A 19,028-nucleotide genomic window follows, 5' to 3' on the forward strand; every position below is an offset into this window, starting at 1 on the left:
GGTCATGATCTTGCTGTTTCATGGGTTTGGGCCCCAGGCTGGCAGCCTGGAACCTGCTTGGGATTCTCTCCTCTCTCTCCCTCTATGTGCCCCTCCTCCACTCATACTGTCTCTGTCTCTCTCAAATAAATAAGCTTAAAAAAATCCATACAAGTCCCAAAAAAGTCCATTTTACTGCATCATAAATTTTTTAAGTTTACTTATTTATTTTGAGAGAGAGAGAGAGAGAGAGCACCAGAAGGGGCTGGGGGGGGGGGGGTGGAGCCTGAGAGAGAGGACGAGAAAGAGAATCTCAAGCAGGTTCCATGCTGTCAGCGCACAGCCTGATGTGGGGCCTGAACCCACGAAATTGTAAGATCATGACCTGAGCCGAAAAAAAGAGTCAGATGCTTAACCAACTGAGCCATCCAGGCGCCCCATTTACCGCATTATAATTTTTAAGGTAAAATAAGATTTTTAAATTCTTCTCTAGATAACTGGTTAACTAAATAGGGATTTTAAAAAATTAGAGTTTTACCTCATTATGTATCAAAATATATTCCAAATAAACTAAAAAGTTACACACAAATTATGAAGTAATACTCATCCTCTTAATATATATGAAGCTCTTACAAATAAATTAAAAAATGAACACTCTTGGGGCACCTGGGTGGCTCAGTCGGTTGGGTGTCCAACTCTTGATTCCTGCTCAGGTCATGATCTCATAGTTCATGGGATGAAGCCCCACATCATGGGGCTCTGTGCTGGTAGCATGGGGCCTGCGGGGGATTCTCTCTCTCTCTCTCTCTCTCTCTCTCTCTCTCTCTGCCCCTCCCCTGCTTGTGCTCCCTCTCTGTCTCTCAAATAAATAAATAGGGGCGCCTGGGTGGCTCAGTTGGTTAAGCATCTGACTTCAGCTCAGGTTGTGATCTCTTGGTTCATGAGTTTGAGCCCTGCATCAGGCTTTCTACTGTCAGTGCAGAGACAGCTTCCGATCCTCCGTCTCCCTCTCTCTCTGTCCCTTCCCCGTGCTCACTCAGTCTCTCTCAAAAATAAATAAACATTTAAAAATAAACAAATAAGCATTTTAAAAAAATGAACACCCTCAAAGATAAACAGGCCAAGACATAAAGAAACAAGAATTAAATACATGAAAAAGTCTTATCTGTACTTAGATCAATGGAACAGAGTAGAGAACCCAGAAATGGACTCACAAACATATGGCCAACTAATCTTTGACAAAGCAGGAAAGAATACCCAATGGAATAAAGACAGTCTCTTCAGCAAGTGGTGCTGGGAAAATTAGACAGCAACATGCAGAAGAATGAACCTGGACCACTTTCTCACACCATACACAAAAATAAACTCAAAATGGATGAAAGACCTAAATGTAAGGCAGGAAGCCATCAAAATCCTCGAGGAGAAAGCAGGCAAAAACCTCTTTGATCTTGCCTGCAGCAACTTCTTACTCAACATGTCTCCGGAGGCAAGGGAAACAAAAGCAAAAATGAACTACTGGGACCTCATCAAAATAAAAAGCTTCTGCACAGTGAGGGAAACAATCAGCAAAATTAAAAGGCAACCGACAGAATGGGAGAAGATATTTGCAAACAACATATCAGATAAAGAGTTAGTATCCAAAATCTATAAAGAACTTATCAAACTCAACACCCAAAAAACAAATAATCCAGTGAAGAAATGGGCAAAAGACCTGAAGAGACACTTCTCCAAAGAAGACATCCAGATGCCAACCGACACATGAAAAAATGCTCAACATCTCTCATCATCAGGGAAATACAAATCAAAACCTCAATGAGACACCACCTCACGCCTGTCAGAATGGCTAACATTAACAACTCAGGCAGCAACAGATGTTGGTGAGGATGCAGAGAAAGAGAATCTCTTTTGCATTGCTGGTGGGAATGCAAGCTGGTGCAGCCACTCTGGAAAACAGTATGGAGGTTCCTCAAAAAACTAAAAACAGGGGGCGCCTGGGTGGCGCAGTCGGTTAAGCATCCGACTTCAGCCAGGTCACGATCTCGCGGTCCGTGAGTTCGAGCCCCACGTCGGGCTCTGGGCTGATGGCTCAGAGCCTGGAGCCTGTTTCCGATTCTGTGTCTCCCTCTCTCTCTGCCCCTCCCCCGTTCATGCTCTGTCTCTCTCTGTCCCAAAAATAAATAAACGTTGAAAAAAAATTTTTTTTTAAATTAAAAAAAAAACTAAAAACAGAACTACCCTACGACCCAGCAATTGCAATACTAGGCATTTATCCAAGGGATACAGGTGTGCTGTTTCAAAAGGACACATGCACCCCCACGTTTATAGCAGCACTATCAACAATAGCCAAAGTATGGAAAGAGCCCAAATGTCCACCGATGGATGAATGGATAAAGAAGATGTGGTATATACATACAATGGAGTATTACTTGACAATCAAAAAGAATGAAATCTTGCCATTTGCAACTACGTGGATGGAACTGGAGGTTATTATGCTAAGTGAAATTAGTCAGAGAAAGACAAAAATCATATGACTTCACTCATATGAGGACTTTAAGAAACAAAACAGATGAACATAAGGGAAGGGAAACAAAAATCATATAAAAACAGGGAGGGGGACAAAACAGAAGAGACTCATAAATATGGAGAACAAACTGAGGGTTACTAGAGGGGTTGGGGGAGGGGGGGTGCGCTAACTGGGTAAGGGGCACTAAAGGAATCTACTCCTGAAATCATTGTTGCACTAGATGCTAACTAATTTGTATGTAAAATTTAAAAAATAAAATTAAAAAAAAAAGCCTTATCTCACCAATAATCAAATAAATGAACAATCAAGCAATAAACTAATATTTTTTGGCAACTGGATTACAAAAAAAAAAAAAGAACCTTAAAAGAATGGTAACACCAATATCGGCAAGGATGAGAAAAGGAAACTCAAGAAAACTACAGTTTGACATATAGTGTTATAACATTTCCTAAAGGTAATTTGGAAACATATATATCAAAACCCTCACTCTTTCTCTCTCTCAAAAGTAAATAAACATTAAAAAAGAAAAAAAAGGGGAGGGGTGCTTGGGTAGCTCAGTCAGTTAGGCATCTGATTTGGGCTCAGGTCATGATCTCAGCACTCGTGAGTTCAAGCCCCACGTTGAGCTCTGTGCTGACAGCTCGGAGCCTGAAGCCTGCTTCGGATTCTGTGTCTTGGTCTCTCTCTGCCCCTCCCCCACTCGTTCTCTGTCTCTCAAAAGTAAATACACATTAAAAAAAAAAAATTGTACACACAAAGACTCTTTTCCATTTCCAAGAATTTACTAAGAAATTACTTAGACTAGCACAGAAAAATGTATGCAAGAAGAGTCATAACATCATTATTTATAATGAAAAATAGAAATTTTAAAAGATAGAATAAATTATTATATATCTAGGTAAAAGAATAATAAAAGCAGCCATTAAAAATCAAGTTATCTGGGGGCGCCTGGGTGGCTCAGTTGGTTGGGCATCCGACTTCGGCTCAGGTCATGATCTCACAGTTTGTGAGTTTGAGCCCCGTGTTGGGCTCTGCACTGACAGCTCAGAGCCTGGAGCCTGCTTCCGATTCTGTGTCTCCCTCTCTCTCTGCCCCTCCCCTGCTCGTGCTCTGTCTCTCTCTCTCAAAAATAAACAAACATTACAAAATTAAAAAAAAAAATCAAGTTATCTGAACTGTTATCGAAATGAAATTATGTTTTTTAGTCATCACTGCTAGAATTTCCTTCCTGTCTCCAAAGCAAAAGTAAAGGTTTTTGTTCAATGACAAAACAATGATAATGGTATAGTGCAAAATTGCAAAGAAAGCAGGATATAAAATCATACACAAACCAAATTCTAATTTTTAAACATTTGTTTTTGTGCCACAATATTATCTCTCAGTGGTGAGATTATGGGTGACACTTTATTCATCTTTTCTTTATTTTCTAAACTTTCTAGAAAAAACATGTATTATAAAAAAAAAGAAAAAAATATTTATTAATGTTCGTAAGTTTTTTTAAACCAATGTTTCTTTAAATTGCCCAAAATTATATCCAAAAGGAGGTTTAAAATTTGTTTTCTAATCTAGATTATCTGCTCTTATCCTGGTCACAAGCATTTCACTGTTATATAAGAGGACAATTCTATATGCAAATTTCTTCTAGTTACTAACCCCAAATAAGCCATTACCACCCAGGGCAGAAGATCTACAGATAATGGTACTTCATTAATATTTCCATACACAAGGTGCAGAACAGTATATATTTTAGAATGATCCTTTTATGTCTTGAAATTTTTAAAGAATAGTTCAGTAACACACAGAGGCTTATGTGCTGATATGTCTATATCTTTTTTTCAGTTCAGAATCAAAAGAAATCAGAAATGGTTACCTTTTTTGGTGGGAGAAGAAATTTATACCTTTCTACTGCTTGAATTATGAACGATCTTTGCACCCTTTTCTTTTTAACTTTTTGTTTTGTTTTGTTTGCTGCTTACCATGGAGCACTTCTCCAGTACTTCCTCTTGGAACTTCAGGAATCGCTCCTGAACCTCAACTTCATTGAGGAAAAAGGCAAGGAAGTGAGTGAAGGGCTGCTTTCTTCTAAAAGTGAGCAAAAGAACATCGATCCGAGTTCGGGCTGAAATAACACCACTTCGATGCTGTCCAGTGATTACTGCAAGCAAAAAAAAAAAAAAAAGGAGGGATGTTTAACATGACCATCAGATGCTTGTAAAATAAGTGACCTTGATACTCTCATCTCTGGAGAGCTAAAACAGTCCCGAATGTGCACATAATTTCTGAACAAGGGACAGTATCAAGGGTAGGAAAGTTACCAATGAATTCAATCTAAGCAGAATGAGGTTTAAAAACAAAGCAGTGTCTGGATGGCTCAGTTGCTTGGGCGTCCAACTTCCGCTCAGGTCATGATCTCGCAGTTCACGAGCTCTAGCCCTGTGTTGGGCTTTGTGCTGACAGCTCAGAGCCTGAAGCCTGCTTCAGACTCTATGTCTCCCTCTCTCTCTACCCCTCCCCTGCTCACATTCTGTCTCTCTCTCTCAAAAATAAATAAACCTTAAAAAAAATTTAAAAACAGAATATCCTGGGGCGCCTGGGTAGCTCAGACAGTTGAACATCTAACTCTTGATTTTGGCTCTGGTCATGATCCTAGGGAGTGGGATTGAGCCCCACATTGGCTTCACATTGCATAGAGCCTGCTTCAGATTCTCTCTCTCCCTCTGCCCCTCTCCCCCGTTCACACTCTCTTTCTCTCTAAAAGAAAAAATAAAAATAAAAACAAAAACATAGTATCCTTAAGACCACCTGATGAAGTAGGAAAATGAGTTTAAAAAGCTACACAGCCAACCCTTACATCTTGCGGTGAGAATGTAAAATGGTGCAACAGCTACAGAAGAGTACGGCAGTTCTTTAAAAAGTTAAAAAGAGGGACACCTAGGTGGCTCAGTTGGTTAAGCATCTGACTTCAACTCAGGTCATGATCTCACGGCTTGTGGGTTCAAGCCCTGCATCCGGCTCTGTGCTGACAGCTCAGAGCCTGGAGCCTGCTTCGGATTCTGTGTCTCCTCTCTCTGCTCCTCCCCGACTCATGCTCTGTCTCTCTCTCAAAAATAAACATTTTTTTTTAAAAGTTAAAAGAGAATTACCATATGATGAGCAATTCCACTGTTATATAGAAACCCAAAAGATGTAAAAACAAGAGGTGCCTGGTTGACTCAGTCAATAGAGCATGCGACTCTTGATCTTGGGGTCATGACTTGGAGCCCCACATTGTGGGTACGGTTTACTTTAAAAAAAAAAACAGATTTTAAAAAATAATAATATGAAATACAAGAAGAAAAAAATCCAGAAAAAACATTTAAAAAAAAACAAACAGGTGTTCAAAACCACTTGTATACAAATGTTCAGAGCAGCTCTATTCACAATACCAAAAAGTGGAAACAATGGAGGTGTCCATTAACTGATAAATGGATAAACAAAATGTCCTGTCTCCATATAATGGAATATAATTCAGCCATAGAAAAGAGAATGAAGTACAGGTACATGCAAAATTATAAATGAACCTTGAAAACATTACACTAAGTGGAAGACCCCAGATACAAAATGTCACTGTATATTTCCACTGATAAGAAATAGCCAGAACAGACAAATGCAGAGGGACAGAAAGCAGATTAGTGGCAGCCAAGGACTGGAGGTAGAGAGGAGCGGGGAGCAATTGCTTAGAGGGTATGGGATGATAAAAATGTTCTGAAACTAGATAATGGTGATGGTTATACAACACTGTAAATGCACTAAACGTCAGTATATTCAACACTCTAAAATTATCAAAGGCAGGAGTGGGGGCTGGCTGGCTCAGTCAGTACAGCATGGAGCTCCTGATCTCGGGGTCATAAGTTCAAGTCCCACGTTAGGTGTAGAGTTTATGTAAAAAAAAATGGTCAAAATGGTAAACTTTATGTTGTGTATATTTTAACCATGATTTTAAAAAAAGCATGAATACATCACATAGAAATTTAAATAACAATATAAAAAATTAAGAGCAAAAACTGGAATTTTCTGTCATGTGAATTTTATCTCAATTTAAAAAAAATACTGTGGAAATAATTATTAGACATTCACTACAGTGAAAGGCCAAAGGAGAGTCTACTACATATATATAATCCTATCATATATGTCTGAAAACAGGGGGTACCTGAGTAGCTCAACCGGTTAAGCGTCCAACTCTGGATTTTGGCTCAGGTTGTGATCTCATGGTTCATGAGATCGAGCCCCGTATCAGGCTCTGTGCTGACAGCATGGAGCCTGCTTATGATTTTCTCTCTTCCTCTCCCTCTGCCCCTCCTCAGCTTACTCGCTCTCTCTCTCTCAAAATAAATAAACTTAAAAAAAAAGTATGAAAACAGAAAATTAAAGTAAAATCTTTATCTTTATCTACATTATATGGATGGATACCAAATGCCCATGTTTTGGTATAATCTGGCCTTCTTTGATCTAGACTATGTCTTTATGTATAAATGAAAGTTGGTGGGGGAGCCACAAAGCACAGACCACTGTCTGCAAAGAAAGAAAATCATTTAGGGATATACAATCTCTGTGTAAGCAGAGATTAAATCTCTAGGTTGTAGAACTGGCAGGGCGTGGTTCAAAACAGCAACTAAGGAAAGGTGCAAAAGATAAAAACAAAGAACAAAATTGGCATTTTAACAGACTATTTTTTGAGAAAGAGAGGGCGCAAGTGAGCAAGGGCAGAGAGAGAGAAAGAGAGAGAGAGAAAGAGAGAGAATCCCACCAGGCTCAGAGAGGTAGAGAGAGAGAAGTGGGGCTCACCCAATGCAGGGCTCATGCTCACTTGAAGCAGGGTTCATCCGAAGTGGGGCTCATGCTAGTCCAAAGCAGGGCTCAAGCTCACCTGATGCAGGGCTCAGACTTGTGAACTGTGAGATCATGACCTGAGCCAAAGTCCAAAGGTTAACCAACTGAGCCCCTCAACAGACTATTTATTAAAATGGTTAAAGGGGCGCCTGGGTGGTGCAGTCGGTTAAGCGTCCGACTTCAGCCAGGTCACGATCTCGCAGTCCGTGAGTTCGAGCCCCGCGTCAGGCTCTGGGCTGATGGCTCAGAGCCTGGAGCCTGTTTCCGATTCTGTGTCTCCCTCTCTCTCTGCCCCTCCCCCGTTCATGCTCTGTCTCTCTCTGTCCCAAAAATAAATAAACGTTGAAAAAAAAAATTAAAAAAATAAAATAAATAAAATGGTTAAAGACAGACTTCTGAATAGGATATAAAATATTAAGGTATTAACTGTAATAGCAGCAAAATGGGCTATGTGCTTTAAAGACCACAAAGCTTGTCCTTCCAAGCAACTGCGGAAGGCAAAGAGATAATTCCATGTATTTTCCTAACACTCTCTGTTAGAGCACTTGAAATTTTCAATAAAAACAACCTTTTCTAAGAATGAAAGTATCACAGCCATTTTATTACAAAGAAACAAGACAGAAATATCCAGGAAAAGAGGCAGATTATGAATGAATGGATTAACAGCATGAGAACCATTTGCCTAAGTAAAAAACTGACAGGAGTAATAGCCAAAAAAACGTAAGTAGAGATACAGTGTTTTCTAATGACATTATTTATATTATCAGACAGAATACCTGGAGAATCCAAAAGACTCAAATGCTCAGTGAAGGGATCTATCTATCCATGCGTAGTAGATACTCAAATGTTGTGCTAGAGAAATGCTGATAAAGGAGGTTCAAAGGCAAACAGAGACCAAATTAAAGGAGAGTAGAAATTACCTCTGCCAGAGACCAAAAATTTGGTGAGAAATTAAAAGGAAAAGGAGAAGGAAAGGACGCTTAAAACTCGTCTTTATGTTTTACTTCTGTAAACATCTGGTACAAAATGTTAAATCTATTCTTTTTTATTAAGAAGGTGGTTTGGGGGGCACCTGGGTGCCTCAGTCGGTGAAGTGCCCAACTCTTGATATCAGCTCAGGTCATGATCTCGCTATCTCCACCTTGGGCTCAGTGCTAAGCATGGAGCCTGCTTGAGATTCTCTCTCTCCCACTCCCTCTGCTCCTACTCTGCTCACGCATGGTCTTTCTCAAAATAAATTTAAAAACTTTAAAAAAAAAAAAAAAGAAGGTGGTTTGGTAGGAAGTAAGACCAGGGTACCTGGGTAGCTCAGTCAGTTAAGTGTCTGACTTCGGCTCAGGTCATGATCTGAGTTCATGAGTTCGAGCCCTGTGTAGGGCTCTCTGGTGTCAGCGCAGAGCCTGCATTGGATCCTCTGTCCCCCACTGTCTCTCTCTGCCCCTCGCCAACTTATTCTCTCTCTCAAAAATAAGTAAACATTAAAAAAAAAAAAAAGACCAATGAGATGCTTTCATTTTTTCTAACACAGTAAACTGAAAAGGGCACTGAAAGGTGCTGAGTGACTTCCCAAAAAGCCTCAAAACTGATCAAATAATGACTAAAGATCAAATATGATGAGGTTAGAAATATTCTACAAACACTAATATCTGAGAAGACCAAAATTCAGCTGGTCTAGTGACTACAACATGGGATACAGAGGAAAAAGAGAACTAAAGGCATTGACATTAAACCTTTTTTTAAAGTTCTTTATTTATTATTTATTTCTGAGAAAGACAGAGAGAATGCGAGCAGAGGAGGGGCAGAAAGAGAAGGAGAATATCAAGCAGGATCTGGGATGTCAGTGCAGATCTCATGAAACTGTGAAATCATGACCTGAGCCAAAATCAAGTCAGACACTTAACTGACTGAGCCACTCAGGAACCAGACATTAAACTTTTAAAAACCAATTCTCTAACTACAATAACAATATAATTTTATTTTTTTATTTTAGAGAGAGAAGAGAACACGTTTGAGTGGGGGAAAGGGGCAGTGGGAGAAGGAGAATCTTAAGCAGCCTCTACACTCAGCATGGAGCCCGACACAAGGCTCAATCCCATGACCCTGGGATCATGACCTGGGCCAAAATCAACATCAAGAGTTGGATGCTCAACCAACTGAGCCACCCAGGTGCCCTGACAGTATCATTTTAAAAGCATTTTCTGAGGGGCACCTGGGTGGCTCAGTTGGTTAAGCGTCCGCCTTTAGCTCAGGTCATGATCTCATGGTTCATGAGTTTGAGACCCGCATTGGGCTCTGTGCTGATAGCTCAGAGCTGGGAGCCTGCTTCGGATTCTGTGTCTCCCTCTCTCTCTGCCCTCCCCGGCTCATGCTCAGTCTCTGTCTCTCCCAAAAATCAACACCTTTTTTTTTTTTTTTTTAATATAATGTAAACCATTTGAAAGGGAGAGAGAGACAGAGCATGAGTAAGGAATGGGCAGAGAAATGAAGACAGAATCCAAAGCAGGCTCCAGGCTCCAAGCTGTCAGTACAGAGCCCAATGCGGGGCTCGAACTCACAAGCAGCAAGATCATGACCTGAGCCGAAGTCGGATGCTAAAGCAACTGAGCCACCCAGGTGTCCCAAAAATAAACATTAAAAAAAAAAAAAAAAAAAAAAAGAAAAGAAGCATTTCTGATATCCTGAGACTTCAAAACAGCCTAGACGACCAGATCCTTGCCAAGAGGACAAATTAAAAACTACTAGATCATTCCCTTCTTTAGCCTCTCTAGTTTTAGGAGAGGCAAAAGAAAATGAATAAACAAAAGCAAATACCACACCAGTGCAACCTGTCTTAGTCTCACATTACGACTCAATTTACTCTAACCAATAAATTTGATTTTTCTGTATACTATACTTCCCTACAAGACCAATAAATCAGTTTATCCTCGTTTTCCAATTAAATTAGTTCCACTAAATTCTTACTTTTAACGATTAGACACACGGGTTTCCACACTGAAATATTTGTGCTTTCTAAGTCAAAATGGAATCTTTACAACCTGCCTACCCTTTTCTGGATAAGTTTTGGAATGACTCCAGCATCTTAAAATGCCTAAGAACTCCACATTTATACCATGTTATAATTTTTACTGCAATAAAAGTTGTTATAGCTACTATACAGATAGAAAAAATGAGAAATATATTCAACTGTTAACAGTGATTATGTCTAAGGTTCATATTACAAGACATTTCCCTTTATACTTTTTTTTAAACATTTCCCTTTACACATATATATAATTTCTATAAGCTTTTGTTCTTTTGAAAGCCTGTATTAATCTACAGTCAGGAAAAAAAAAACAGATAAAGAAATAACCTTGGGGCACCTGAGTGGCTCAGTCAGTTAAGCATCTGACTTTAGCTCAGGTCATGATCTCACAGTTGGTGGGTTTGAGCCCCGCATCGGGCTCTGTGCTGACAGCTCAGAGCCCGGAGCCTGCTTTGAATTCTGTGTCTCCTTCTCTCTCTGCCCTTCCCCCAGTCATCCTGCTCACGCTCTCTCTCTCTCTTAAAAATAAACATTAAAAAAAAATTTTTTAAAGAAATAACCTTTACTGCAATTATAAAATTACTTCAGTATTTGCAGCTTGAACTTTAATACTTAAGGAAAGACCTGGATTTTTCCATCTATAATTCTAATGAGCTGAATATTTATTTTAATGAAAGTTCTTCAAAAATGTCATTAGAGTTCCCATGTTAACACCTGCTGATGTTACCAAAGGACTGAGAAAAACTCTAGCATTCTGCTGTCCGATACAGGAGCCCACATGCACCCAGTTAAATTAAAAGTTAAATGAATTAGAATTAAGTGAAGTTAAAAATTCAGTTCCTCAGTCATACCAGCCACATCTCAAGCACTCAAAGTCACACATGCTAGTGGCTCCTGTACTGGACAATGCAGGTATAGAACATTCCCATCATTGCAGAAAGTCCTTCTGGACAGCACAGCTCTACAGTCAACTGCATCTTATCTGTCATGATGATTATGCTTACAAAATGAGAAGAAAACTAGTAATTTTTTTCTCCTAAGACTTAATAAAACCCATGGGTATTTATAAAAGATGTATTATTGGTGGCTGCTATGCTTACTGGACTTTGAAAAAGTCCTATCATTTTGGAATGAGTTTTGTAAAATGTTGTCCCTACAGTGAGTGCCCTTCACTCAAAGCCATTTTACCACGCAAGCCTGTGCCCTTGGTTCACACTGATGCTTAGTACAGGCACTTTCTGACTTGATTTATACTCAACTATTTTTCCTCACTTGAGCAGTTACTTGAATCAGGTTGTTATTTTAATCATTGCTTTTATAATATCCTTCCCAGTCTACAAAGCAAGGTAAAAACAAGACAACACCTTTGAAAAGGGCTGAACTTGATTTCAGATTTGCTGATCTCACTGGTTTTCCTCGAATTCTAACTTTAAACAATTCACAAACTCCATTTCAACCTAGGAAAGCATAGAAGAATTCTCCTATTACACAACAAAATCTGGAAGCTTTATAACATCAGTGCATGGTAAAGTATAAAGTGAAGGCCCAGGTACTCAATCAAGATAAAGGCGTGTAACTACTAGATCTTCCCTCATCGGGAGACTGATACTGATTATTTATAAAAAGCCCAATTAATGTATCATAAAAAGGCCAAAGAACCCCAAAAAGAATACAGTCACTATTCAATTCTGCCCATGGACACACACACACACACACACACACACACACACACACACACACAAAGAATATAGTCACTAAACACCTCTGTTGGGTGTTTATTCCCACCCAAAATCACCCAAAAGTGATTGCAAACATCACACATATACCAAGTCTCACCAATTTCTCCTTCTTGTCCAGGCTTAGGAATGCTAATAGAAGTTTTGGTTTCCACTTCTAGTTTCTTCCTAGTGTCCCCTCTCTTTCCAACTATATGCCTATAATATAGAGAAAATTTAATTAATGGAAGGATAGTAAGTCAAATGCATCAGAATAAAAAATTACATATTTAAATCATATGTAGCCAGAGATACTCCCTTATAGAAAAGTGCATCAGTAAAGGCTCAATATTTGTAGAGGAAATTACAAGTCATATAGCTTTATAGAATGTGCTGCAATACACCAATTGGCAAAATAATGCCCTAGAGTCAGTTCAACATATAAACAAAATAACCACGCCCAACACCTATTTGCTCTTCAAAGTTAGATTCAAAATCTGGGTCTGCAATTCAGTAAAAAGAAAGCTGGCATAGTCTCAAAAGGCACTCCCAGCAACCAGTGGGTCTACAGTTTAGGGAAAACGTTGTCCTTTCGAGAGCAAATTAACTATGAGTTCATCCTGCAAGAATTATCCTTAATAAAATAAGGGTTGGGGCACAGGGGTGTCTCAGTAAGTTAAGCGTCCGATTCTAGATTTCAGCTCAGGTTATGATCTCATAGTTCATGAGATCAAGCCCCACATTGGGCTGTGCACTGACAGCACAGAACCTGCTTAGAATTCTTCCTCTCCCTCTCTCTCTACCCCTTACCTGCTCATGCATGCATGTGCGCATGCTCGCGCGCGCTCTCTCTCTCTCAAAATAAATATTAAATAATAATAAAATGAAATAAAGGTAAAGAGCTTGGCAAAGAGAAGGGTCCACCATTCAGGACAGATTATTCAGAACAGCTTCAAAAGCAAAAAGAATAAATATGTAACCCTCAGGCTGAATTCAGCAATACACGTTTTGTTCAGGAGATTTCGCCTAAAAATGGGGAAATTTAACCTAAAAATATAGATTTCCAGGTTCTTTAGAAAAATTAGAAGATCTGAAAACTCATGGAAATAGGCTGGAGCTTACTCTAGTCCCTAAAAATGGAACATGAGCTTATATCACAATCCCCATCACTCCCTACTCTGTTTCATCTACTCCAATTCCACCATCTATTGACTCACTTACATTACTTGCCTGGGCCTCCTAGAATAAATAGTTCTGACAATCCAAGGTTATCTTCTGGAACCCAGAGTAATTAGATGTGTTAAAGTAAAGAGACTACTGGGGCGCCTGGGTGGCGCAGTCGGTTAAGCGTCCGACTTTAGCCAGGTCTGTGAGTTCATCTTGCGGTCCGTGAGTTCAAGCCCCGCGTCAGGCTCTGGGCTGATGGCTCAGAGCCTGGAGCCTGTTTCCGATTCTGTGTCTCCCTCTCTCTCTGCCCCTCCCCCGTTCATGCTCTGTCTCTCTCTGTCCCAAAAATAAGTAAATGTTGAAAAAAAAAAAAAAGTAAAGAGACTACTGGATCCCTGGAGAAAAGTTTCAGAGTCTATAAAGCACTGAAGGTGCAAAGACAGGACCATAAAGAGAAAAAAACTTCCCATCATCAACAATATTTCACCTTCTATGACTTCAGTTACAGTACCCAACCACATGAGTGACTAGGTCTAAGACTGTGCATTTGTTTTTAAATGGAAAAACCAACCCAATTATCTCCATTAAGATGCACTGTAGTAAGCTGGTTTAAAAAACAAATGTTTAAAAGAGGATTGAAACACAATTCTCCAGTGGTTTGTCTGTGTTGGGCTAGAGAGTCTATTCCACCAACTCTGTCAGGCTTTAGTCTTTCCATGCCTTATCAATAAGGGGTACTTACCTTTTTTTTTTAAATGACAGAGAGAGTGAGAGAGAGCACGTGTGTGGGAGCAGGGGAGAGGGACAGAGGGGAAGAGAGGGAGGGGAAGAGAGAAAGAGAGAAAGAGAGAGAGAAAGAGAGAGAGAGAATCTTAAGCAGGCTCCATGCTCAGTGCAGAGCTCAACCTGGGGCTCAACCTCACAACCCCAGGATGATGACCTGAACCAAAATCAAGAGTCAGATACTCAACAGACTGAGCCACCCAGGATCCCCAATAAGGGTACTTTCAACCAGGCTACTGTTGTTAGCATGTGGCTAGTAGAGAAGCCTATTAACGAGTAGCTGGCTTAGGGCACCTGGCTGGCTCAGTGGGTGAAGCATGCAACTCTTAATCTCGGGGTTGTGAACTTGAGCCTCATGTTGGGCGTAGACATTATTTAAAAATAAAATCTTTAACGGGATGCCTGGGTGGCTCAGTCGGTTGAGTGTCCGGCTTTGGCTCAGGTCATGATCTCGTGGTTTGTGAGTTCCAGCCCTGTGTCGGGCTCTGTGCTGACAGCTCAGAGCCTGGAGCCTGTTTCGGATTCTCTGTCTCCCTCTCTCTCTGCTCCTCCCCCACTCGTGCTCTGTCTCTCTCTCTCTCTCTCTCTCTCTCTCTCAGAAATAAATATTAAAAAAATAATAATAAAATAAATAAAATCTTTAGGGCTAACAGACACATGAAAAGATGCTCAACATCACTCATCATCAGGCAAATACAAATCAAAACCATGATGAGCTATCTCACCTCACACCTGTCAGAATGGCTAAAATTAAAAACACAAGAAACAACAGGTGTTGGCAAGGATGTGGAGAAAGGGGAACTGTCTTGCACTGTTGGTGGGAATGCAAACTGGTGCAGCCACTCTGCAGAACAGTATGGAGGTTCCTCAAAAAACTAAAAATAGAACTACCCTATAATCCAGCAACTACACTATTAGGTATTTACTGAAAGGATACAAAAACACATTCAAAGGGGTACATGCACCCCAATGTTTATAGCATTATCAACAATAGCCAAATTATGGAGAAAGCCCAAATGTCCACTGACTGATGAATAAAGAAGATGTGGTGTGTGTGTGTATACACACACACACACACACAATGGAATAGTACTCAGCCATCATAAAGAATGAAATCTTGCTATTTGCAATAATGTGCATGGAACTAGAATGCATTATGCTAAGTGAAATCAGTCAGTCAGAGAAAGACAAATACCATATGATTTCACTCATATGTGGAATTTAAGAAACAAAACAGATGAACACATGGGAAGGAGGGAGGAAGAGAAGAGAGGGAAATAAACCATAAGAGACTCCCAATGATAGAGAACTGAGGGTTGATGGAGGGAAGTGGGTGGGAGATGGGCTAGATGGATGCTGGGAGCACTGGATATTGTATAAAGTTATGAATCACTGAATTCTACTCCTGAAACCAATATTACACTGTATGTTAACTAAAATTTAAATTTAAAGTAAATTTAAAGTTAAATTTTAAAATACATAAAAATAAATAAAATAAAAAATAAATAAAAATTAAAAATAAAAATATTTTTAAAAAACACAAAAAGTAGCTGGCTCAAAGTATTAATAGCCTAGGCATTTTAGAGAGGAAGTAGTTGAGGTTAAAGGAGTTTTAGACTCAAATCCTGGGCAAGTCATCTAACCACTCTAAGCCTATTTCCTCACTTGGAAAAATGGAATGAATAATACCGAAGTACAACAAAGTTGGTGTAAGGCTTAAACGTGATCATATATAAAAGGGCTTCCCAGTGACTGGTACATAGCTCGGAATATTCCATGCTATCCCCAAATGGCATCCTTCCAATTAAGACTACTGCCAGGTTCAAAAGAGATTTACATGAGGAATCTAAAACATTCACTACAATAAAAAATACACAGTGAAGGGGCGCCTGGGTGGCTCAGTTGGTTAAGCGTCCGACTTCGGCTCAGGTCATGATCTCGCGGTTTGTGAGTTCGAGCCCCGAGTCGGGCTCTGTGCTGACAGCTCAGAGCCTGGAGCCTGCTTCGGATTCTGTGTCTTCCTCTCTCTCTCTCTCTCTCTCTCCCTCTCCCTCTCCCTCTCTCTCTCTCTGCCCCTCCCCTGCTCATGCTCTGTCACTTTCTGCCTCAAAAATAAAACATTAAAAAAATTAAAAAAAAAAAAGATACACAGTGAAAAGGTGACTCCTTAAGGTAGAAAATCCAACCAGATCAAGTGGTTCTCAATCTTGGCTACGCCCTGGAATCACCTGGGGGGCTTCAAAAACCAATGATGCCTGAATCCAGCTCCCAGAGACTCTGTTTAATTGGTCTGCGGTACACCCAAGTATAGAGAGTTTTAAAAGCTCTCCAGGTGATTCTAATGTGTACCTGACACAGAGAACTAAAGAATTACATCTAGTCCATGGACAGGTGTTACTACTATTAAGATATCATTATAAATTAATTTGGTCAAGAAATTTATTCCTTGATCCAAATAAGCCTAAAGAAATTATTAATAAGAAAAAAAACCTTCCTAATAAATACTGTCTATTAATTACAATTGAGCAGAACTAATAACTAATCTAACATGCAAGTCACCTAGAACATAATACTTAAAATATATAGAATTCAAAAGATCAAGTTGGAATCAGACATCTAAGGAATTTTTACACACCTAAGTGGTGGCAAATACACACACACATTAAGGAAAACAGTTACATTGATTTCACCAGGAAACTGAACATGACTTTCTAAAATCTTGTTTCTTAGAAGAAAATGTCACTGGAACCTTAAAGGAAAATGAGCTGTCAGGTTTAGCATTTGGTTTCCCATTTGGCCACATGCCAAGAGAAGAATTTTATCCTTAACAGGTGTTTCAGAATATTCTCAAGATTGGTGAAAATGAAATGATTTGCCTCTTGGAGCTTAAAGGGAATAGGATTCCCTATTTGTAGATCTCCTCCACAGAGGAGCTTGAACAGACCTAATTCACCTGGTACAACACAGAATAACAATTTACACACTTCCTAAACCAGCCTATATCCAGAGATGTAAGTCCAAAAGAAGCCAGTTAACCACTTAAACTAACCATGTTACTGTGGAGACAGAATGTGGGCAATCATGTAAGTAAGCACAGAGTGAAGTGATCACAAAGTTTCTGAGCAAATTCATAAAGATGACCCTGAAGAAAGCATCAGTCTTTGACAAACACTGGAGATTAATCGAACAGACACAGTCCTGCCTTCCAGAAGTCTCCCATCTTGTGGAGAAGACATCATATAATATGCAAATAAATATACATAACTGAAAAGTGCTACAAAGGAAAGGTAGAGGGTGTTACAAAAACATATGGTAGAGTAATCAGCGTGGTTGGTGGGGATGAAGATGTCAAAGCAAGGTTCCCTAGAAAGAAGAATTTAACAATATAACTAGGTAAGGAAGAGAGAGTATAAGGCAAAGGGAACAGCATATGCCAAGGCTCTAAGGCAGGAACGAGCACAGCACACTTCAGGAACTGAAGAAAACTAGCTAGGCTTAAGTGCAAAACCAGAAAAAGAGTGGTGTGAGTTGTGACTGAAAACGCAGGGCTGGCAAGTCACGTTCAAGAGTTTGGCCATCACTCCAATGGAAGAGAATTCCATCTTCAATGGAATATGTTGGCAGATATAAGCAGAGGTAATAAAGTAATCACATTTGCCTTTTAGAAAGACGCCTCTACTCTCAATGTGAAGAACTGATTGGGAGGAGAACAATAATTATGTGCCTAGTAAGTAGGTTGAAGTAATTCACAGAAGATGCGGCAAGTGGTAGATTCAAAAGACAAATTTAAGAGACAAAACTTAACAGGACTTGGTGATACATTTGGAATGATGAAACTGATCCATTATCAGTCCTTAGAAATTCTAGGACATAAAACACTAAACTGTTTTGTCATTAGTAATCAAGCACTGCAGAAAAGTGTAGGAAAGAGTCATCTTCCTGCTGAATTTCCTGTCAGTATGTCCCGTGAAGCTGGGGGCCTCACTCACTTGTAGAGCAGGCTGGGGGCCTTCACGGTACACCGGAAACCTTGCTGGGTCTGCACCACCTCGTAGGCATCACAGGGCTCTTCTGCACACTCCATGAAGCCTGCAGAGAAACCATCACACCTCACTCACAGCTGCTGCTCTGCGGAGAAGTCTTCTCCCCACCTGCCAACCACTCTCAAGGTTTAAAAAAATACACATGTACAAACACTTTATATTGCAGAACATTGCTCCGACAGATTCCTCCTGATCTGCTCTTGGAAGAAAAATAAAAAACATGTGACTATGTTAAACCTTCCAGTCTTAGAACCCTGTTAAAGTAGTATATACGTACCACTATTTAACTGTTTTCTCCCAGAAAGATAAGACACGATAAAACTTTTTTACCATTTTTTATGGAGATGTAATTCACATAACATAAAGTATCCTCTTACAATGTGCAAGTAAGCAGTTTTTAGTATGAGGACAAAATTACTTCAGTGAATGAGATAGCAGTGATAGCAGGAGAACTTACACCATTAGGCCAGCAAAAGAGAAAGGAGGGTCAAATAAAGGAGATCAAGTCCCCAAGGCTAAAGGAAAACAATGGGAAAACCAAAGGGAAGACTGACCCCCAAGGCTTAGAGCCTGATGAAAAAGTTTATAAACCAAAAGGAAAAGGAAGCAGAGAACATGAAAGGCCCTATTCATGCATTAAACCCAAGCCCAATTTAATTGACTTAGAAGTATTCATAATCAGGGCGCCTGGGTGCCTCAGCTGGTTAAGCATCTAAGTCTTGATTTCGGCTCAGGTCACGATCTCACGGTTTGTGAGTTCGAGCCTTGCATTGGGCCCCTGCACTGAGGGATTCTCTCTCTCCCTTTCTCTCAAAATAAGTAAACTTAAAAATATATATATTCATAATCCATCTCAACTGTTTATTTCACTTCTTAAAATCATCCCTACGGGGCACCTGGGTGGCTCAATCGGTTAAGTGCCCGAC

The 19,028-nt window shown here is 39.8% G+C and overlaps 1 protein-coding gene across 8 annotated transcripts in view; it reads right to left on the reverse strand.

Moving 5' to 3' along the window:
* ASCC1 (activating signal cointegrator 1 complex subunit 1) overlaps positions 1–19,028 on the reverse strand; it is a 115,911-nt gene that overhangs the window by 94,035 nt on the left and 2,848 nt on the right. For all 8 annotated transcript variants that reach the window (XM_040485323.1, XM_040485321.1, XM_040485325.1 and 5 more), the window contains exons 3-5: positions 18,049–18,148; positions 12,231–12,328; positions 4,480–4,658 (exon numbers count right to left, since the gene is read on the reverse strand). In XM_040485323.1, coding sequence (XP_040341257.1) covers positions 4,480–4,658; positions 12,231–12,328; positions 18,049–18,148 — 377 coding nt within the window. The remainder of the gene's footprint in view (positions 1–4,479; positions 4,659–12,230; positions 12,329–18,048; positions 18,149–19,028) is intronic.

This window comes from Herpailurus yagouaroundi, unplaced genomic scaffold (assembly GCF_014898765.1).
Source record: "Herpailurus yagouaroundi ecotype Mexico unplaced genomic scaffold, PumYag 163, whole genome shotgun sequence".
Lineage (NCBI taxonomy): Eukaryota > Metazoa > Chordata > Mammalia > Carnivora > Felidae > Herpailurus > Herpailurus yagouaroundi.